We start from the raw sequence: 21,752 nt of genomic DNA on the forward strand, positions 1-21,752 counted from the left end.
ACTTCAATGTGTAACACAGCCATACATATCTATTTCTACTAATCTATTTCCTGGCTATTTCACTGTAGCATCCTAATTATGATCCCCAAACAGACAACATGTTAAAATAGAAGATTAATACAAAATATGTATTATATAATTTGTTAGAATAGCTACTTGAAATTATACCATTTGACTTGCAAGTTCACTTCTGATTAATAAACACAAATCCAATAAGTGTTTAGCTGTTGCCTTAAGAAACCTGAATAAAATACATAAGGGTACATGAAAAAAGTATTTCTAGTATGGGATAATTATATTTGTAAAATACATTTATATTGACCTCAAAAGAAATAAGAGTCCTTCAGCCACCTGTCTCTAAAATCAGGACTTTTTAAGATTGATAAAAAGTGTCAAGAAAGTTACCATTGAGATGATTTCTTTCATATGGGAACACTTACAGTCCAAGAAATGGACAGCACTTGGCTTTGATGAGAGAACATCCTAGTAATAATTACGCTTCATTTCAGAGCTTAAATTCTTTGACAATAACATACACATGGATGAGCTCTGGTCATTACCATTTACCCTCACTGATGAAGACCCATTTGTGTAGATCACAATACAAAACCAAGCTAAAACTAGTTAAAAAAGGATAATTTTGTGTTAGCTAAACTGAAAGATCTCATCTTTTTCCATATTTCTTGTAATCATATGCTTTTTCTGTCAGGATGGTCTGAAACAATCATAACTATCACAATGTTCCATCTTGCATCATAGAAATAATGCAGTCACTTGAAATAGCCACAGCTGACAGAGAACTGTTGCTACTTTTTGATACCACTTAATTATTTGATGCTTTGGTAAATACTACTTTAAATAACCCCCCCACTTTTTGTCAGGAAAGACATTACTTGATGATTTTTCCAGGTACTTACTTGATTGCTTATCTCTAAGTTTTCTGAGTACACTGCTATCTGTCGTTTCGTTTGCTTCTCATCTGATACACAGTTGGCCAAAATGACAAGTACATCAAACCGGTATTTATCTATGAATGCTTTCAGATCACCAATGAGACTCCTGTGTAAAACACAGTCCTGAAATATGGTAAGAAATTAAAGGAAATGTCAGTGTCTTTCCTTGCCTTTTTTAAATCCAAATCAGTGGTGAAAATAGACAGAAACATTAACACGCATCAGTGTCTATAAGTGTCAACAGAATTCCATTCCATTTGCCAAAACATTCATATGCGTAAAAAAACCCAAAGAAGCAACCTCACAGCATAGTAAGAGACTTTTAGTTCTGAAAAATGCTAAAATACTAAAAGAAGGTTTTGTCTTCTTGAAACTGCTGCTGAAATAGAATTCTTGTTTGTTCCTGCTACTTGCTTTTGTAATGTTGCTTAAATTTCTCTATTACTTCTTTAGTAAAACCTCCTTTTCTGTTAGATAATATTTATGAAATATGTCAAAATTTAATTTAAAATAATAGATGTCAAAATAATATTATTGAGCTGAAAAATCAGGCACTCAACAGGAAATTGTATGTGCTAACTTTACATGTATCCATTATGATGTTACATGACTGTGTACAATTTTACCAGCAGTTATTTTAGACACTTTCATTCCTGCTCTTTGAATTCTATGCAAGTCTTCAGAAAATAAACCCCCAAAATAAGGACAGAATACAGCAAACTAGTTTTAAAACATCTTTGGGAAATTGAGTCATGTGCTTGTTTTCACACTCACTCCACACCCAATACACAGGAGGTAAACACTGCATTTAGAATTCCTGTTCTCCTTACTCTTGGAGTACCTCGATGTTGAACTATCTGTATTTTGCAACATAAACCACAAATCCCTCTTCCTCACCTGAGGACACAACACATGAAGTATAAATGTCTCACTTCAGAGAACTGCCAGTGAACAAAGTCTTAGAATTTTTATTTTCTCCTTTATGTTTCTGCTATTAGTATGTGAGAGAATTTTTTGTTGTCTTCTAGGTAATTGTTCTTCTTATGCTGCCAAGCTACACTGGCTCTGAATAAACAGCATTTCATCATGAACACAGCACAACTGTATATGCATTTTGGCACGTTATTCCACTGCATCTGTCTCCTACTTAATAAATTACTGTTTTGGTTACATATATACAAATACTATCTATTAATCTACTCAAATGTGTTCACAATGTGTCTCCCTCCCTGTAAGTCACATTCAAAACACAAAAATATGTTTGTTTTTTTATGTTCATATAGCATATAAAAATGTGGTTTACATGAAATTCATACAGATTTGGACATTAGGAAAAAGTTCTTTACTATGAGAGTAGTGGAACACTGGAACAGGTTGCCCAGGGAGGTGGTGAAGCCCTGTCCCTGGAGACATTCAAGGTCAGGCTTGAAGGGGCTCTGAGAAACCTAATCTAGTGGGGATGTATCCTGAAGGGGTAAACCCCAAAACATGCTCTAACCCAGACAATGGAATTAGCACCTGTGAATATGCAAACCTGGACACTTCCTGGGGTCCAGATGGTCCAGGAAAACGTGTAGCACGTGTCATTAACCTTGTGACACACCTGTGAACTGTGTGTGCCCCTTGGCAATGTTTGAACATGCCCCATCCTATAGGTCAAGCTATCAGGTTTGCCTAGTACCAACAGACATTAGTTGTCTTTGGACAGTACTTAAATCAACTGAGAAGGCAGGCAATTTGCAACAAGATCCAAATGCTGCTGGAGCTGCAGATGAAAAAGTTGTCCTAGCAGGCAAACCTAGGCCTTGCACCTGGACCAAGGCAACCAACACTCTGAGAGCCCTGCACCAGAAGCAGAAAGGGGAAAAGCCCTAAGAGAACTAAATCCCCCAAGAGCTGCACTACTACAGCCCGTAAACTGTGCATGAGAGGAGAGAGGCCCCTTAGCCCTCTCCAAGCCAAGGAAAAGCTTGAATTATAGTTACAAAAGACAGCAGAGAGAGGAGCAAGCCATGAGTACCCAGCTAATCTGCTACAGAATCCCCCTTGTGGGTAACAGCAGATCGCAGCACCTGCATTTCCAATTTAAATTGCTGTATTGGAAATTCACAGTTTTGCTTACATCATTTAACTGTCTCCATAGTCCTTATATGTGGAATATATTACCCACAACCAAGTAACAGAACCTGTGAATATACTTTGTAAATAAGTTATGGTGGTGTCTGAAGATACCACTGCCAAAATATTAAATATAAAATAAAATCATATTTATTACAGGATGTCCCTGCTTACTGCAGTGGGGTTGGACTAGATGACCTTAAGAGGTCCCTTCCAACGCAGTGTATTCTATGACTCCATGATTAATGCACAAACGAAAATCAGCTGTCAGTTTACTGATGGACATTCGTATATGAAATCTGAACAGGGGGCTATGATGAAGAATTATGGTGGATAATGTTTGAAGGTTCAACCCAAAAGTATTTTTCTGAAAACTCAAGAATTTGGCCTATTAGAAGAAGTACCTAAATCCACTTAATCATGGAAAGATTACTTCAGTTACCCCACTTCTAACTGCAGTTTTATTACGGCTTAACCCCAACCAGTAACTAAGCACCATACACAGCCACTTGCTCACTCCTCCTCCCCTTTCCCTCTCTGTTAGGGTGGGAGGAGAAGCAGAAAGGCAAAAAACCCCACAACTTGCCCGTTGAGATAAGAACTGTTTAATAATTAAGTAAAGTAACAGTAATTAAAAGGAAGATCCCAATAAGACAAGTGATGCACAATGCAATTGCTCACCACCTGCTGTCCAATGCGCAGCCAGTTTCCCCTGTCCTCTTGATGGCTCCTTCTGGCGACCTCTCCCCAGTTTATATACTAAGCAAGATGTTCTATGGTATGGAATATCCCTTTGGCTAGTTTGGATGAACTGTCCTGCTTATACTCCCTCCCAGCTTCTTGTGCACCTCCTCGCTAGGAGTACATGGAAACTGAAAAAATCCTTAACTTAGGATAAGTTCCACTTAGCAACAACTGAAACTTCAATGCATTATAGGGGACACAGTCTCAAGCTGTGCCAGGTGAGGTGTAGACTCGAGGGGAGGAGAAAGTTCTTCACTGAGCGAGTCATTCGTCATTGGAATGGGCTGCCCAGGGAGGTGATGGAGTTACCACCCCTGGAGGTGTTCAAGAGGAGATTGGACGTGGCACTTGGTGCCATGGTCTAGTCGTGAGGTCTGTCGAGACAGGTTGGACTTGATGATCCTTGGGGTCTCTTCCAACCTTAGTTATACTGTGATACTGTGATTATGAATTACCCTCATCCTAAATCCAAACTACACCACTGTACCAGCTACTAGGATGAAAATTAACTCCATCCCAGCTGAAACCAGGACAAGTTGGAATAGTTTAGAATACATAGAATACGTAGAATAAACCAGGTTGGAAGAGACCTTCAAGATCATCACGTCCAACCCATCAACCAATCCAACCCACCTAAACAACTAAACCATGGCACCAAGCACCCCATCAAGTCTCCTCCTGAACACCTTCAATGATAGCAATTCCACCACCTCCCCGGGCAGCCCATTCCAATGGGCAATCACTCTCTCTGTATAGAACTTCTTCCTAACATCCAACCTAAACCTCCCCTGGTGCAGCCTGAGACTGTGTCCTCTTGTTCTGGTACTAGCTGCCTGGGAGAAGAGACCAACATCCACCTGTCTACAACCTCCCTTCAGTTTAAATCTATTAGAACAAAAATTAAACTAGATGAGATTCAAAACCATCTAAAAATCTCTAATAACTTTTTGTCTCAGTTACCCAGTTACAATACCAATACCAAGTTACAGACAATTCAGGAAAATTAGGAATTCAGAGAGAAGGACACAGACCAACCAACCAACTTGCTCACCTAGTCTACAAGGTGTTTCATGGCTATATGTAAGGTAAGTAAATGATCATTCTAGAAAATGTCCAGCTTTCAAGCCTCATGATGCTTTATATTCTATATTGAAAGTATCAGTTGAAAATGTAAGGTATTAGAAATTTTCTGTTAAAATCATGTGACTGAACTGGAAGTTTAATGAATTGACTAAGATATTACTTGCCATTATCTCAGCCTGCATTTGACAGTCACAAAGTGGTAGACTGCGGAGTGCCAAAAATCCTTCTTTTTTCAGTATTTTGAGGGAGGAATCTCTTAACCTGCCTACTTAAAAAGGGGAAACTCCCTTGTCACAACCACTGCCAACTTCTAGAATTTCAGGCCAAGGACCACTAGGGCATCATAGGGCTGGGCTACAAATAGAACAATACATATGCTAGCAGCTATTTGCTGTCAAGAAGCTGCTGTTACAACAGGGAAGGGTGTGGCACCAATGACATACAATGAAAAGTCAGTTCTAATAGAGCAAGAACTAAACTTGTAAATAGAATAGAATAGAATAGAATAGAATAGAATAGAATAGAATAGAATAGAATAGGTTGGAAGAGACCTTCAAGATCATTGTGTCCATCCTATCATCCAACACCACCTAATCAACTAAACCATGAAAGCAAGCATCCTGTCAAGCCTCATCCTGAACAACCCCCAGCGACGGCGACCCCAGCACCTCCTTGGGCAGCCCATTCCAATGGGCAATCACTCTCTCTGTGTAAAACTTCCTCCTAAACTCCAGCCTAAACATCCCCTAGCGCAGCCTGAGACTGTGTCCTCTTGTTCTGGTAATGGTTGCCTGGGAGAAGAGACCACATGCCCGACCACATGCCCCCTTCAGGTAGTTGTAGAGAGCAATAAGGTCACCCCTCAGTCTCCTCTTCTCCAGGCTAAGCAACCCCAGCTCCCTCACCCTCTCCTCATAGGGCTTGTGTTCCAAGCCCCTCACCAACTTTGTGGCCCTTCTCTGGACACGTTCCAGCAAAACAACATCCTTCCTAAACTGAGGGGCCCAGAACTGGACACAGTACTCGAGGTGAGGCCTAACCAGTGCAGTCTACAGGGGCACAATGACCTCCCTGCTCCTGCTGGCCACACTGTTTCTGATGCAGGCCAGGATGCCATTGGCCCTCTCAGCTGCCTGGGCACACTGCAGGCTCATGTTCAGCCTACCATCAACCAGAACCCCCAGGTCCCTCTCCACCTGGCTGCTCTCCAGCCACTCTGACCCCAGCCTGTAGCACTGCATGGGGTTGCTGTGGACAATGTGCAGAACCCGGCACTTGGATGTGTTCAATCTCATGCCGTTGGATTATGCCCATCTGTCCAGCCTGTCGAGGTCCCTCTGCTGAGCCTCTCTACTCTCCAGCAGATCAACTCCTGTCCCCAGCTTGGTGTCATCAGCAAATTTACTGATGATGGACTCAATGCCCTCATCCAGATCATCAATAAAGATGTTAAAGAGCATGGGGCCCAGCACTGATCCCTGGGGCACACCACTAGTGACTGGCTGCCAGCTGGATGTGGCACCATTCACCACCACTCTCTGGGCTCGGCCCTCCAGCCACTTCCTAACCCATTGCAGTCTGCTCCCATCCAAGCCATGGACTGACAGCATGGCCAGGAGTTTGCTGTGGGGGACAGTGTCAAAGGCCTTCCTGAGGTCCAGGTAGACTACATCCACAAGCCTCCCCACATCCACCAGGAGGATCACCTGATCATAGAAGGAGATCAGGTTGGTCAGGCAGGACCTGCCCTTCCTAAATCCATGCTGGCTGGACCTGATCCCTTGGCCATCCTCTAAGTTCTGTGTGATTGCACTCAGGATGACCTGTTCCATAATCTTGCCTGGCACTGAGGTCAGGCTGACAGGCCTATAATTCCCTGGCTCATCCAACTGGCCCTTCTTGTGGATGGGCACCACGTTGGCCAGCTTCCAGTCCTCTGGGATGTCTCCAGTGAGCCAGGACTGCTGAAAAATGATGGAAAGCGTCTTGGCCAGCACATCTGCCAGCTCTCTCAGCACCCTAGGATGGATCCCATCTGGTCCCATGGACTTGTGGGGATCCAAGTGGCTAAGCAGATCACCAACTACCCCATTCTGGAACAGAGGAAGACTATGCTGCTCCCTGACTCCTTCTGCCAGCTCTGCAGGCCAGCTGTCTGGAAGACATTCTGTCCTGCTAGAAAAAATTGAGGCAAAGAAGGTGTTAGTAACTCTGCCTTCTCCTCATCCTTTGTTACAGCATTCCCCTCCGTGTCCACCAAGGAGTGGAGGTTGTCCTTGCCCTTTCTCTTGCTATTAATATATTTATTAAGGACTTTTTGTTTTCCTTCACAGCAGAGGCCAGTCTAAGCTCCAAATGTGCTTTTGCCTCCCTAATTTTCTTCCTACAAGACCTAGCAACATCCTTAAACTTTTCATGGGTTGCCTCCCCTTTCTTCCAAAGATGATACACCCTCTTTTTTTCCCTTAGTTCTTTTAGAAGTTCATCACCCATCCAGGCTGGCCATCTGCCCCGGCAGCTCCTCTTCCGGTGCATTGGCACAGCCTGCTCCTGTGCCTTCAAGAGTTCCTCCTTGAAGTAGGTCCAGCTCTCCTGGATCCTTTCGTTTTTTAAGGGCTGTTTCCCAAGGAACCTTCTGAATTAGTTCCTTGAGTAACCTGAAGTTTGCCCTCCAGAAGTCCAGAGTGGAGGTCTTCTTGCTGCCCCTCTTAGCTTGACCAAATACTGAAAATTCAATTATCTCGTGGTCACTGGCCCCTAAACACCCTCCGACCACCACATCACCCACCAGCCCTTCCCTGTTGGTGAAGAGGAGGTCAAGCAGAGCCTTACCCCTGGTAGGCTCTCTCAGCACCTGGGATAAGAAGCTGTCCTCCATGCACCTAAGAACCTCCTAGACTGTCTCCTCTGTGCTATGTTGAGATCCCAGCAGATATCAGCCAGGTTGAAGTCACCCATAAGAACAAGGTCAGGTGATCTTGAGACAGCCTTAAGCTGCCTATAGAATGCTTCATCAACTTCTTCTTCCTGGTTGGGTGGTCTATAACAGACTCCAACCAGGATGTCAGCCCTGCTGGCCATCCCTCTAATTCTCACCCACAGGCACTCAACCTGATGATCCCTGATCTCCATCTCAATGTCATCTAGTGCCTCCCTGATGTACAGGGCCACACCTCCACCCCTTCTTCCTTGCCTGTCTCTCCTGAAGAGCCTGCAGCCATCAATTGCAGCGCTCCAGTCATGTGAGTCGTCCCACCACGTCTCTGTGATGGCAACTACATCATAACTTTCCTGCTGCAACAAGGCTTCCAGCTCCTCTTGTTTGTTACCCATGCTTTGTGCATTAGTGTACATGCACTTCATCTGGGCTGCTGGTTTCACCTCTGGTTCAAGCTTATCACTCCCAGACTCCTGCCTGGGGGGATTGGTTTCAGCCCCTTCCCCCTTCAAATCTAGTTTAAAGCCCTATCTATGAGACCTGCCAATTCCCTTCCTAGAATCTTTTTCCCTTTGAGGGATAGGCCATTTTCATACACTCTGATCTTTCCCCTCCTCTGGGACAGATGTGCTCCATCTGTTGCCAGCTGACCTGGTGCAGTAGAAAGTTTTTCAAGATCAAAAAACCCAAAATTCTTTTGACTACACCAGCCTCTAAGCCACTTGTTGACTATAGCTGCTGACCTGTTCCTTATGGTATTCCCTCCTGTAACTAAGGGTATAGATGAGAAAATTATTTGTGCACCTAACCCCTCAACCAGATCCCCCAGGGCCTTAAAGTCATCCTTGATAGCCCTGGGAGTTCTGGTTGCAACATCATCATTCCCTAATTGCTTAACTAGTAAGGGGTAGTAGTCAGAGGGCTGCACCAAACTGGGCATCCTTCTGGTAACATCTCTAACCTTAGCTCCTGGGAGGCAACAAACTTCCCTGTGAGTAGGGTCTGGCCGACATATGGGGCCTTCTGTTCCCCTCAGGAGGGAATCACCAATAACAATTACCCTTCTCTTTTTTTTAAGGGAGCAAGTCCTGATGCCAGGGGAAGGCTGCTTAACCTTAGGCTGTTTAACCTTAGGCTGTTTTGCCTTAGGCTGTTTTGCCTCAGGGAAAACCCCAGATGGTGTGTCCTCCGGCGTCAGAATCACCTCACCCTTGACCTCCAGTGCCCCATACTTGTTTTCCAAGGGCAGTGGGGAAGGTGAGAGGAGGGAAGGAGGTTTTGCTTTGCATCTTTTGTGAGGAACCTGCGTCCATTCCCCTCTGCTTTTTGGATAACCAGCCTCTGCCTGGGGGGCCTGCAGAGCCTGGTTACTCAGATTCGTCACCCTTCTACAATCTCTTACATCTCTAAGTCTAGCAACCTCATCCTTCAGTCTGGCCACCAGGTTAAGCAGCTAGTCAATCTGCTCACACCTTATGCAAGAGTTGTCCCCACTACCCTGCATCTCAAGCGCCAGGCTCCAGCACTGTCTGCAGCCAGATGCCTGGACACCTACCTCTTGCTTATGACACTTACCTACCTGCATATATTCCCCCTCAGTCTGAGTCGAGACTGATTTTTTAAAGGAGTTATTGCGGTGAGTTACCACCATGGCCAGCCCTGCCCGCGGCACCTGCTGGACAAAGTTCAGAAAAAGCGCGGCGGCGCGCATCTGAGCAAGAGGACGGGCTCACCGCTGGAATGGACCCGCCGCGCGGTCCCGACGGCTTTTGAAGCGCCGCGGCAAAACGCAGGGAGCCCAAGCGATCCCGAGCACGTGGAGAATCGGCAGGAGCTGGTCTTAGTTGAGTGCCGAGAAACCCGCAGGTCCCACAGGCTGAAAAGAAAGCAGTTCGTGCTTTTCCGGGGCTCTTGTTCGCGGCGTGCTCCCGAGGGAGCTTACTGCTGGAATGCCATGACAAAGTCCATGAAGGTGCCAAAATTTGAATTTGCCCTGTGCCCTGTTTTTTTGCTAATTTACATCATATGATCAAGAGCAACAGTGAAGAACTGATACAGCAGCAGGCGATCCAGTTGCCTGCTGCTCTAAGTGGGGAAGTTGCCAAGTATGTATCCCTAGCGGAGCAATTAGAACAGAGATCTTCACATTGAGTCACACTAATATAAACAATAATGGATCTGTAATACCTACGTAATTAACTGATCCAGCTACCTGAAGTTCTCTCCATTTCTTCTATGCTCTCACACTCACTATTATTCAGAGTGTGTATTGTTTTCTTCTTGAGGTTCTCAACACATTGATGACTTAGAGAAGCCTAAAGATTAACTCTGTACAGGCTACCTGTCCCTTTCCATTGAGTGTAAGCTCCATAAGGAGATCAGTTCTGTACTACCAGTGTTTCTTCTCTGTGCTTCATGTTCAGCTTGGCTTTTGGCCACGGTTATGCTACACAGAATAAACTAACTGCACCAGAGAAGCCTGCAGGCAGGGTCCACTTGGAACTAACAATTACATCACTTCTCTGTCCTTGCCTTTATCTAGAAGTACAGCAACAACTTCTCATATGAGCATCCTTTTTGCTTGAAAGCAGAAATGAGGAATGGAGTTGATCTTGCATAAGAAAATCCTGTAACAACTAAAACAACACAAAAGTGAAATCGCTTCAAAGACTAGAGTCTGTCCAGCCTGCTATGCATTGATTGGAGACATTTCCCACCAAATGAAGGCGTGTTGGATTATCTGGTCCTGCATGACCAACCTGATCTCCTTCTATGATCAGGTGACCCACCTGGTGGATGTGGGGAGGCCTGTGGATGAAGTCTACCTGGACCTCAGCAAGGCCTTTGACACTGTTCCCCACAGCAAACTCCTGGCCAAGCTGTCAGTCCATGGCTTGGATGGGAGCACAGTGCAGTAACCAGTTCCTAATCCATTTTACTGTCTGTTCTTCTATCCCATACCTCCTGAACTTGCTCACAAGGATGTTATGTGAGACAGTGCCAAAAGCCTTGCTAAGGTCAAGGTAGACTACATCCACTGTTCTCCCTGCATCTACCCATTCTGTTAGAACATCATAGAAGGCTATCAGATTAGTCAAGCAAGATTTCCCCTTGGTTAATCCATGCTGACTGCTTCTGATCATCTTCTTCTCTTCCAAGAGTCTAGAGATGACCTTCAGGATGAGCTGCTCCATCATTTTTCCAGGGATGGAGGTGAGGCTCACCGGTCTGTAGTTTCCTGGAACCTCTTTCTTGCCCTTTTTGAAGACTGGAGTGACATTGGCTTTCCTCCAGTCCTCAGGCTCCTCTCCTGTCTGCCAGGATTTTGCAAAAATTATGGAGAGTGGCAGCGTGACCACAGCCATCTCTCTCAACACTCTTGGGTGCATCAGGGTCCGTGGACAGTGAATATTCAGTTTGTGTAACTGATCCCTAACCCAATCTTCATTGACTAGTAGAGTCTTCCCTTCTCCAGGCTTTCTCTCCTTCATCCAGGGTCTGGACTTCATAGGGTGCTGATCACATCTTAGCTGTTCCTTTCTCTCATAGCCTATCAATAAGCAAAGGTATGAAACTCCAGACCCTGTTCATTCTGTGACATGAGGATGATTCAAGCTTCTCACATTTACCATCACTAGGCAGCAATTAATATTCAAATAGTACCCAAGAAGTTCCTCAGTTTTGTCATATACAGTCATTTGAATAACCAACAACAAACCAACAACAAACACTTCTTTTGTTTCTTCACTACATGAATCCAGAAATTAAACACAAGGCAAAGAGACCTCATTAAAAGAATAAATTAAAGAGCAATTTGATGGAAAATGCAATTGACTAAGCTATTGATAAAAGCAAAATCAATTCCATATCTAACAGCATCATGACTTTACCTCATTTCTCATTACTTTTAAAATAGGCAAAGGTCATTTTATTAATTTCAAAAAACATCATTGAATAATTTTTTTCCCCCTGAAACTTAGTTTAATTCCATCACTAGGCCCCAAGCATTCTGTTACAGGTTAAGGGACTAGGGCCCTAATTGTAAATAAGTTTTTCCAGAGAATTTGAGTCCAGTGGGAAGGACACCCTCAAAGGGGCTGAACAGAATACAGAAGATAAATTTATCCCATTTCACTGGGTTCTGCAAATTTCTGTGTAGTTTGGGAACACGGCGTGTCTCGCTCTCTTGCCTTGCTTCTTTCTGTCCGTCTCTGCTTCTGACTTTGCTTGCTTGGCTTGCCAGGTTTTGTTTAGGCTACTGGTAAGAAGCAGCAATGGGAACAAGAGAGAGAAAGTATAACTTATTAGCTAATAACACCCCTCTGTACCTTTGTCCAGGGGGGGTCTGGGTCTGTACAGGGGGAGGGGGGGTTAGCTGGGCTGTTGTTTAGTTTCTATATGTAAATATATTTTTCGTATATGTTTACTACCTTTTATGTTTTTATATTTAAGTTTTTTTTTCCTAAACATTTTACTTCCAAATTCTGTGCAGTGTGGTAATTTACTCCTTGGGGTAAATTTCCAAACTCTTAAAGTTTACTCTTTTAAACTGGTACCAACAATGCAATTCAATACACTCCATACACAAGCATCCAAACATTAAAATAAGTAGAGTTGCAAACTATGAACTCTTATAAATTACCAAAGACTATACATTAAAAGACATGATAGACATAAGCACTCTCCCACAAATCTGCTAGCCTAAGTAAACAGCCAGAATGTTGCATGTATTTTAATGGTAACAGAAAATAAAACATTTCCTTCACAAACAAAAAGAATGTTAATCATTTCAACAGTTAAGATGCTACATTCCACATTAATTACAAGCAGTGTAAAATATGCTGATTAGTTAGTATAGTAGGAAATACACTCACACACAGCCAAACTATGACAAAGGTCAGTTGTTCATCCTTACACGACTTTTCCTTACTTTATTAGTATGTGCATTTATATAGTGTACAGCAGGTAAATGGCATGTGTAAACACTACTAGTTGTACCATGATCTCTAAGTAACCTATAATTTTTTAAAAATGGACTGTTATTACACTTGAAATGTAATACACTTGAAATAAATCGAATCCAGTAGTAAATATATTTTGCAAATGCTTAGTTGGGTAAACAGAATGAGAAAGTTCATGAAATCCACAGTCTTTGAACATGATCTGTTTGATTATTGAATATTTCTGCTGAGAAATACCAGTCTAGTTAGACTGTATACTGCTGTTAAATTCTTCCCCTGAAACTGTTTTCTTACAGGAATCTCTTTTTTCCATTTGATAGTTAACTTGACTACAAACACTGATGATCCCATAAAAGAAGTAAAATCTCCAAGAAACAGCCAAAGAATTTGTAACTTCTCCATCTCTAGCAACAGTTTCTAATTCATGAAGCCAAAGGCCATTTACCCAAGTGATCACTGCAAATGTGCATCACACACACTTATGATTCTTCTAAGCTAACTGTGTCAATATTAACCTGACCAAATTAAGAACAAACTATCTCTTTTGTTCTTCAGACTCCTCACATGGAGAGCACAATATGGCTTTTGTCAGAGGTGCTTCATCATTTTGGCTCAAGGAAACTGTCAGTACAGTTTAGGATTTGTTATTCATGGGCAGATACCCTGATGGGTCTAATGAAGCCTTTCTGCTGACAACTCATTTGCTAAAAATACCCAACTATCACAAAATATAAATGAGGACTATCACTGCATTCCATTACAATTTTCACAACCAAGGCAATTATCACAATACAGAATTCAATACATACTGCTTCACACCGAATTTTCTTAATATTTGATGACTTGTACTTCTGCATTCCAGTTTATTTCTGTGTGATCACTGATAAAACTTTATGACATTCTCAAATTGCAATATAATAGGGTAAACACCAATGTTATAGCACACATGCAGAGCTAGCAGTCTGTGTGCCATTTGTTGTAAATCCAGCTAATTACTGGAAACCTCCTCCTGTCAAAAAAAAAAAAAAAAAAAAAGGCAGGGGGCAGAAAAAGGCTCATTTTTAAAGTTTTCAGGTAAAAATGGAAAAAAACCAGTACAAACAGTAGGTTGTTTATAAAACTCCACAAATGTGAACAAATATAGTTACTGTATTTTACCTCGTTATATGCTACCTCTTCTTTTATACCAACACCACTCACTGGTGAAAATGCTCTACATAACATTAACCATCTTTTTGTAAGGAGATTGTTGCATATTTCAATCTATCAAATCACAGCTCTGATGTACCAATATTTACTAGTCTTGCGAAAAGAACAAAAATAGCATAATTCTGCTTTCTTTGTGTTGCTGTCCAAAGTTTCCAAAGAGAAAGAGGTATTAGGTCCTAAACCAAAGAGCAGAACAATGGCAATAGAATCCAACTCACCTAATCAACTGAACCATGCAACCAAGCACCCCATCAAGTCTCCTCCTAAACACGTCCAATGATGGTGACTCCACCACCTCCCCAAGCAGCCCATTCCAATGGGCAATCACTCTGTGTAGAACTTCCTCCTAACCGCCAGCCTAAACCTCCTCTGGCGCAGCTTGGGACTGTGTCCTCTTGTTCTGGTGCTTGTTGCCTGGGAGAAGAGACCAACATCTGTCTGTCTACAACCTCCCTTCAGGTAGTTGTAGAGAGCAATAAGGTCACCCCTCAGTCTCCTCTTCTCCAGGCTAAGCAACCCCAGCTCCCTCACCCTCTCCTCATAGGGCTTGTGTTCCAAGCCCCTCACCAACTTTGTGGCCCTTCTCTGGACACGTTCCAGCAAAACAACATCCTTCCTAAACTGAGGGGCCCAGAACTCGACACAGTACTCGAGGTGCGGCCTAACCAGTGCAGTCTACAGGGGCACAATGACCTCCCTGCTCCTGCTGGCCACACTGTTCCTGATTCAGGCCAGGATGCCATTGGCCCTCTCAGCTGCCTGGGCACACTGCAGGCTCATGTTCAGCCTACCATCAACCAGCACCCCCAGGTCCCTCTCCACCTGGCTGCTCTCCAGCCACTCTGACCCCAGCCTGTAGCACTGTATGAGGTTGTTGTGGCCAATCTGCAGAACCCGGCACTTGGATGTGTTAAATCTCATGCTGTTGGACTCTGCCCATCTGTCCAGCCTGTCGAGGTCCCTCTGCAGAGCCTCTCTGCCCTCCAGCAGATCAACTCCTGCCCCCAGTTTGGTGTCGTCTGCAAATTTACTGATGATGGACTCAATGCCTTCATCCAGATCATCAATAAAGATGTTAAAGAGCATGGGGCCCAGCACTGATCCTTGGGGCACACCACTAGTGACTGGCCGCCAGCTGGATGTGGCACCATTCACCACCACTCTCTGGGCTTGGCCTTCCAGCCAGTTCCTAACCCAATGCTGTGTGCTCCTGTCCAAGCCATGAGCTGACAGCTTGGCCAGGAATCTGAGAGCTTCTGCTACCCTGTTCTGTGAAGACCCTAGTTAGGCATTTTGTTTAACTTTCAGGAATCCTAAACTTAACATAGAAGGAAACTCTATAGCATTGTTAAATACTACATATAGAATAAAGCGATGAATGCTAGTTTAGCACTGATCTCACTCCCCTTATTATTGGTGAGGGCTGTGTTTTACAGTCTATTGCAGAAGAAAAAAACTGTGGTGGTTTGAAAGGAAAGGCTCTGCTTTCCCTCCCCCACTGAGAACGAACCCACGGCTGAAACTCAGTCGGAGGAATGAGTATATTTTACAAGGAAACAGATTATATGTAACACAACAAATACAGGTATTTTACAATATATACAGGAAATGTACTCAATCAGAAACCAGACTCCCCACAGAGGGGACTTCCCCCTGTGCCCCCTTCACCCCCCTACCTCCCTTCTCCCCCAAAGAGGTAGAAGAAGAGACAAGGACGGTTAGCAGGACAGGGAAAGAAACAGGGAGGCCTGTTACAGGGAGTGAGTTAGTTCTTATCTCTTGGCAAGAAGCCCAGAAGCAGATCCAGCTGAAAGGGACAGCGAAGAAAGGAAGACTGAGAGAAAGTCCCAGCCACACTGGGTCTAACAATCTCACCTCCCACAATTCTACCAATGAAATTCGTTTAGAATACCAAAATATTTTACAAACATTTAGCCAGTGTGCCCCTTCCTTAAAGGCACAGCATCAAACGGTCACAAAAACAAAGGTAAAAACAAAAAAGAATAATCCCTCTTAATTTATTCAATGAAAGTGTGTTTTGACACTTTCAGGCTAGAAACAGTGACTTTTCTACAGCACTGCTACATTTTATGATTGTCTTAACAATGATCCACTCTTTCTGAATGGAGACTACAGTTAAATCAATTTGATGTGCACTCAATACAAGTACAAACTCTCTATATGAATTCAGGTTTGTCCATTTTAATATGTGTTTAACTAGACCTTATAAAGATGTGCATGTTTTATATGTATTTAGCATAAGATATTCAGGAAAGACTGGAAAAGTCTTGACTTGCTTGTAAATTTTTAACAGTAAAAAAACATTTGCTAAGGTGAAAGAGCCAAACTTCAGCTCGTTATTCCACATTTTCACAGCCAGGTGAAACTGCTTTGAGTTTAGCAGTTGGGGTACAGCATCCCCAGACATTTTAAGAGACATTATAATGCCCATGTAACATAAGGATGTCATAATGGCCCATTGGGCTTAGAACATTTTTCCTTCTCCTGGAATACCTGCCTGTGGCAATGCCAGCGACGAGCAGTGTAAGCAATCTGGCAGTGCAGGCCTGGAGCCTAACATGGTGGTAGGCCATGCTCAGCGTAAGTGCAGAGCCAGCTAGCAGTGTACCAAACAGTGCTGTCTTGCAGCATGTAACTAAAGCAAGGCACTGGTAGCTATAAACACAGCAAGTTATCTTTGGACAACAGGACATGCACCTGCATCAACAAACCTCGCGTGTCATCAGTAGTTGGACCAATAATCTACAATAGTGTGATGTGTGGTCACGCATAGGGAACCAATGAGTCCATGCCAACAAGGCACTCCAAGTTTATATAAGTTGTAGCAGCTCCCTTGCTAGGCACTTCCCTTGCTAGGCACTTCTGCCTTTCCTATCCCTTCTTCTTCCATGCTATGCTTTACTGTGCTATACTCTCACCATAGGCCTCTGCCATAGGCCTGCAATAAAGGAACGATACTAGATCATACTGATCAGCTGTATTGATTCCAATCTCCGCCGCCGATATCTGCCTTCAGTAGCAATCACTGCCTCCTACCTGAAGGAATGCAAATCCTGTGCTTGCAGCCCAGAAGGCCAATAGCGTCCTGGGCTGCATCAAAAGCAGCATAGCCAGCAGATTGAAAGAGGTTATTCTGGCACGGTACTCTGCTCTGGTAAGACCTCACCTGGAGTACTGCATGCAGCTCTGGAGCCCTCAGCACAGGAAGGACATGAACCTGATGGAGTGCATCCAGAGGAGGGCCACAAAGACGATCAGGGGGCTGGAACCCCTCTCTTACAAGGACAGTTTTAGGGAGCTGGAGTTTAGATTGGATGTTAGGAACAAGTTTCTTATTATGAGTGTGGTGGAACACTGGTGCAGGTTGCATAGGGAGGTTAGTTGAGGTTCCATCCCTGGAGCTATTCAAGATCAGCCTCAACAAGGCTCTGAGCAAGCTGATCTAGTGGAGGATGTCCCTACTCGCTGCCACGTGGTTGGACTAGATGACCTTTGGAAGCACCTTCCAACCCAAAGCATTCTACGATTCTATAAGCAAGGCAGCCATAGCTGACTACTGAAGTGTACAACTGCCTGAAATACAACAGTCAAAAATACTTCCACGAGTCAGGGGGTCTGCACATACACACTCAATGAATGCAATAAATTGGAAGGGCTGGAGACGAAGTCTTGTTAAGGCACTGTCACTATTGCATGAAATAAACCTTGAGCATGTAGCCTAGAGACATAAATAAACATAGGTAATAGTACGCATACTGTCCATGTGCACTAGAATAACATAATAATATTAGATGTCTGTGACCACAAAATGTAGGAAAAAAGGTTTTGCAGCAGCAATGGAATCAAAGAAGTCATATATATCATCTAATTTAGTGAGATGAAGGTGAAAGTGCTTATTTATTTCCACCATCAAGGGAAAAAATTCACAGCACTTAAAATCTGTCATATTGTTAATAGATGTTTTCTGTAATAGAAAAATCATGACTGATAAAGATAGAGCTGCCATTTTTCAGCATTTTTGGCAGTTGAAGGATAAGTGGGGTTAAAAATATAAAATACAGTAAAACAGAGAGATGTGATTTTCACCTCCTTTTTTCAAATGCATCTTTAAAACTCTTCCTCTGTAAATAATTAAAGGGATAAAACAGAAAACTTCCAATCCTAACATTGTAACTTTTGCTGCAAGTAGGGAAATGTACTTAGAATCACAGAATCATTTCAGTTGGAAAAATCTTTAAGATCAGAGTCCAGCCATTATCAAACTGCCAAGTCTGGTGCTAAACCATATCCCTTAGCAACACGTCTATGTATTTTTAAGCACCTTCAGGGGTGGGGATTCAAGCACCTCCCTGGGAAACCTATTCCAGTGTTTAATAACCCTTTCAGAGAAGAAGTTTCCTCTAATATCCAATCTAAACCTCTCTTGGGACAACTTGAGGTCATTTCCTCTCATCCAATCACATTTTACTTGGGAGAAGAGACTGACACACACCTAACTACAACTTCCTTTAAGGTAGATGTAGAGAGCAGTGAGATCTCCCTTCAGCCTCCCCTTCTCAAGACTAAACAAATCCAGTTCCCGCAGCTACTTCTCATAAGGCTCATTCTCCAGCCCCTTAACTGGCTTTGCTGCCCTTCACTGGGACATGATCCAGGACCTCAATGTCTTTCTTGTAGTGAGGGGCCCAAAACTGAACACAGTACTCAAGGTGTGGTCTCACCAGTGCTGAATATCAGGAGACAATAATTTCCACACTCCTGCTGGCCACACTGTTCCTGATACAGACTAGGATGCTGTTGGTCACATGGGCACACTGCCAGCTTATGTTCAGCCATATGTTAACCAACAACCCAAGGCTATTTCCACCAGTAAGCTTTCCATCCAACCACTCTCCACCAGTCCTATAGGTTTGCATGAGGTTGTTGTGACCCAAGTGCAGAACCCAGCATGGGGCCTTCTTAAACCTCATACAAATGATCTTGGCCCATTAATCCAGCCAGACCAGATCCCTCCTCACAGCCTTTGTACCTTCAAGGACACCAACATTCCCACCCAATTTAGTATTACCTGCAAACCTACTGAGGAAACACTCAATCCCCTCATCCTGATCACTGGTGTAATGGGTTGGGGCAGACCCCCTCCCCACCACGGGCAGAAATAACGACTCAGACAAACTGATTGCAAAAGTAGTGGAGAGTTTAAATAGAGAACAGTGAATGTGCACAAAAGGAAACATGGTGACAAGAAAGAAACCAAAGTAAACCCAGAAAGACCCCAAACCCCACCTGAGGGTGCATCCAAAACCCCCAGGGCTCCTTCTTCCCCCTCCCTCTGCTGGGCTAGTCTCAGCTGGCCAGGCCTGAGACTGCCCATCCCCCTGTGGCCTTGGGCGCAATCAGGCCCATGGCCGGGAGATCTCTCCCCCAGTTACCAAGTCTCGGAGAGGGAAGGAAAGAGGAAGTGCCAGACCCCACCACAAAATTTATAGTAGTGCAAGGGATTATGATAGAAATACCTAATTTCCTGAGTCCACCCACTGGGATGGACTTCTGGACACAGGAAACACCCCTGTAGCAGAAGGGCACCCAGCCCAAACTACAACAACTGGTTAAGATATTAAAGAGAACCAGCCTCAGCCCTGGGGGAACACCACTTGTGACCAGCTGCCAACTGGATTTAACTCCATTCACCACCATTCTTTGGGCACAACCATGCAGCCTGTTATTCACCCAGTGAAGCATCCATTCATCCAAGCCATGAGCAGCCAGTTTCTCCAGGAGCATGTAGTGGGACACAGTGTCAAATGCTTTACTAATGTCCAGGTGAACAATATCTGCAGCCATTCCCACACCCACAAGACAGGTCACCTTATCACGGAAGGAGATCAGGTGTGCCAAACAGGAATCCATGATGACTGGGCCTGATCACCTGGCTACCCTGCACATGTTGCACTCAAGCACTCAAGATGGTATGTTCCATGACCTTCCCTGGTACTGAGATCAGACTGACAGGTCTGTAGCTCCCCAGTCCTCCTTCGAGCCCTTCTTGTAGATGGGCATCATGGTTCCCAGTTGTGGCAGTTTCAACACACCACACCAATCTCTAATTAGCTGGGACCTCCCGACTTAGCCAGGACTACTGGTAAATGATGTAAAGTGACTTGGTGAGCACTTCCATCAGCTCTCTCAGTATTCATGGGTGCATGCCATCTGGCGTATGTTTAAATGGTGCAGCAGGTCCCTAACCATCTCCTCTTGGACTATGTAAGTTCTATTTTGCTCCCCATCCCTGACAATCAGCTCAGAGGGCTGGGCAACCAGCTAACAACTGGCAAAGAAGGTATTGAGTACCTCACTTTTTTTCTCATCCTTAACCACTATGTTCCCCCTGCATCCAACAAAGGACAGAGATTCTTGGCCTTCCTTTTATTGCTAATGTATTTGTAGAAGCATTTCCTGTTTTCTTTAACACACATGCACTATGTTAACTTGTTCTCCCTCCACATCATTTTGAAGATTCAATGTAAATATTTCTTTGGAGCAAATTGCATGGAAAGCAAAGTTTCTTAATTGAAAAAAGAGAACCCAAAGAGTGGTGAAGAATGGAGTTAAATCCAGTTGGTGGATGGTCTCTAGTAGTGTTCCCCAGGACTCAGTATTGGGGCAGTTTTCTACTGGATAATATTCTGCTTTCTCATCCTAGGTTAAGAACTTCCATCAATTTTTTTCATAGCTTGTAAATCAATTAAAAAATACTGAAAAAAAAACAACCTACCACTTCAGTTACAAGGTTCATTTAATCACATACAATATTTGATTTCACTGTTGACTGATTAGAAAGTGGTATCAAGCAAAAGGCTGACTTGCCAGAGTGATGAATTAAAACATAAGAAACATCACAACCATACATGTACACTGATCAGGAGCTGTCTATTTTAGCTAGCTATGTCTCAGGTGTAAGTTTGTATGTTATAATTCATATCTTACAAAATAATTCCCATGAAAACATGGTAACACAAAAACACATTTCTAGCTGTCAAGAAAATTTCTGGCAAAATTAATCAACCATTCATCCATTCAGGCTCTTTGCATACCCTTTTGTCAAAGCGGGAACACTAAGAGATTTCTTTCCTCTTCCATGCACTCACTGCAATGGTTTGTAGAATTCATCAAGCCTGAGTTGATTTATTGAACTGTCTCTTAGCTCAGCAGTATAACTACAGCAAATGAACTGGTAACTCCTGAAAAAAACAGCAGTGATTCAACAATATCTGGTTTAATTCCTTTTAACTTCAGATGATCAATTTCTTAAAGGGACTAACTCACATTCTTTAGAAGTTCTGTCTGCTATTTTATGCCTGCATGTTCTGGTTTGCTTCCCCCCCCCCCCCAATGTTTTGACATTTGACAAAGGCATTTTAAAAGTGATGCTACAACCTATCTAAATCTTCAAGTCTTCACACCAGCTATTATGCACCTACTGATAGTCAACAGAGCTTTCAAATTTAAATACAGTACTGCCATATACTTTTGATGTGAACCATCTTACTCATTATACTATAAAAACTGAAAAATAATTACCAACTTGAAGTCCTCACCTATTTAACTACATAGACACCTTGGCATGCATATTAAACGCTTACTGTCTTTATCTAATCCCATCACTAGCAATGAGAATTGTTATACAAACTAGTCAAGGCACAAAAGCCAGAGACACACCAAGCC

At 43.4% G+C, this 21,752-nt stretch overlaps 1 protein-coding gene across 1 annotated transcript in view; it reads right to left on the reverse strand.

Annotated features, from left to right (window-relative positions):
• Nucleotides 1-21,752, reverse strand: part of PRUNE2 (prune homolog 2 with BCH domain) — a 176,317-nt gene that overhangs the window by 64,478 nt on the left and 90,087 nt on the right. The window contains exon 8 of the mRNA XM_054177749.1: nucleotides 918-1,076. Within this exon, the coding sequence (XP_054033724.1) occupies nucleotides 918-1,076 (159 nt within the window). The remainder of the gene's footprint in view (nucleotides 1-917; nucleotides 1,077-21,752) is intronic.

The sequence above is a fragment of the Dryobates pubescens genome, chromosome Z, assembly GCF_014839835.1.
Source record: "Dryobates pubescens isolate bDryPub1 chromosome Z, bDryPub1.pri, whole genome shotgun sequence".
Classification (NCBI taxonomy): domain Eukaryota; kingdom Metazoa; phylum Chordata; class Aves; order Piciformes; family Picidae; genus Dryobates; species Dryobates pubescens.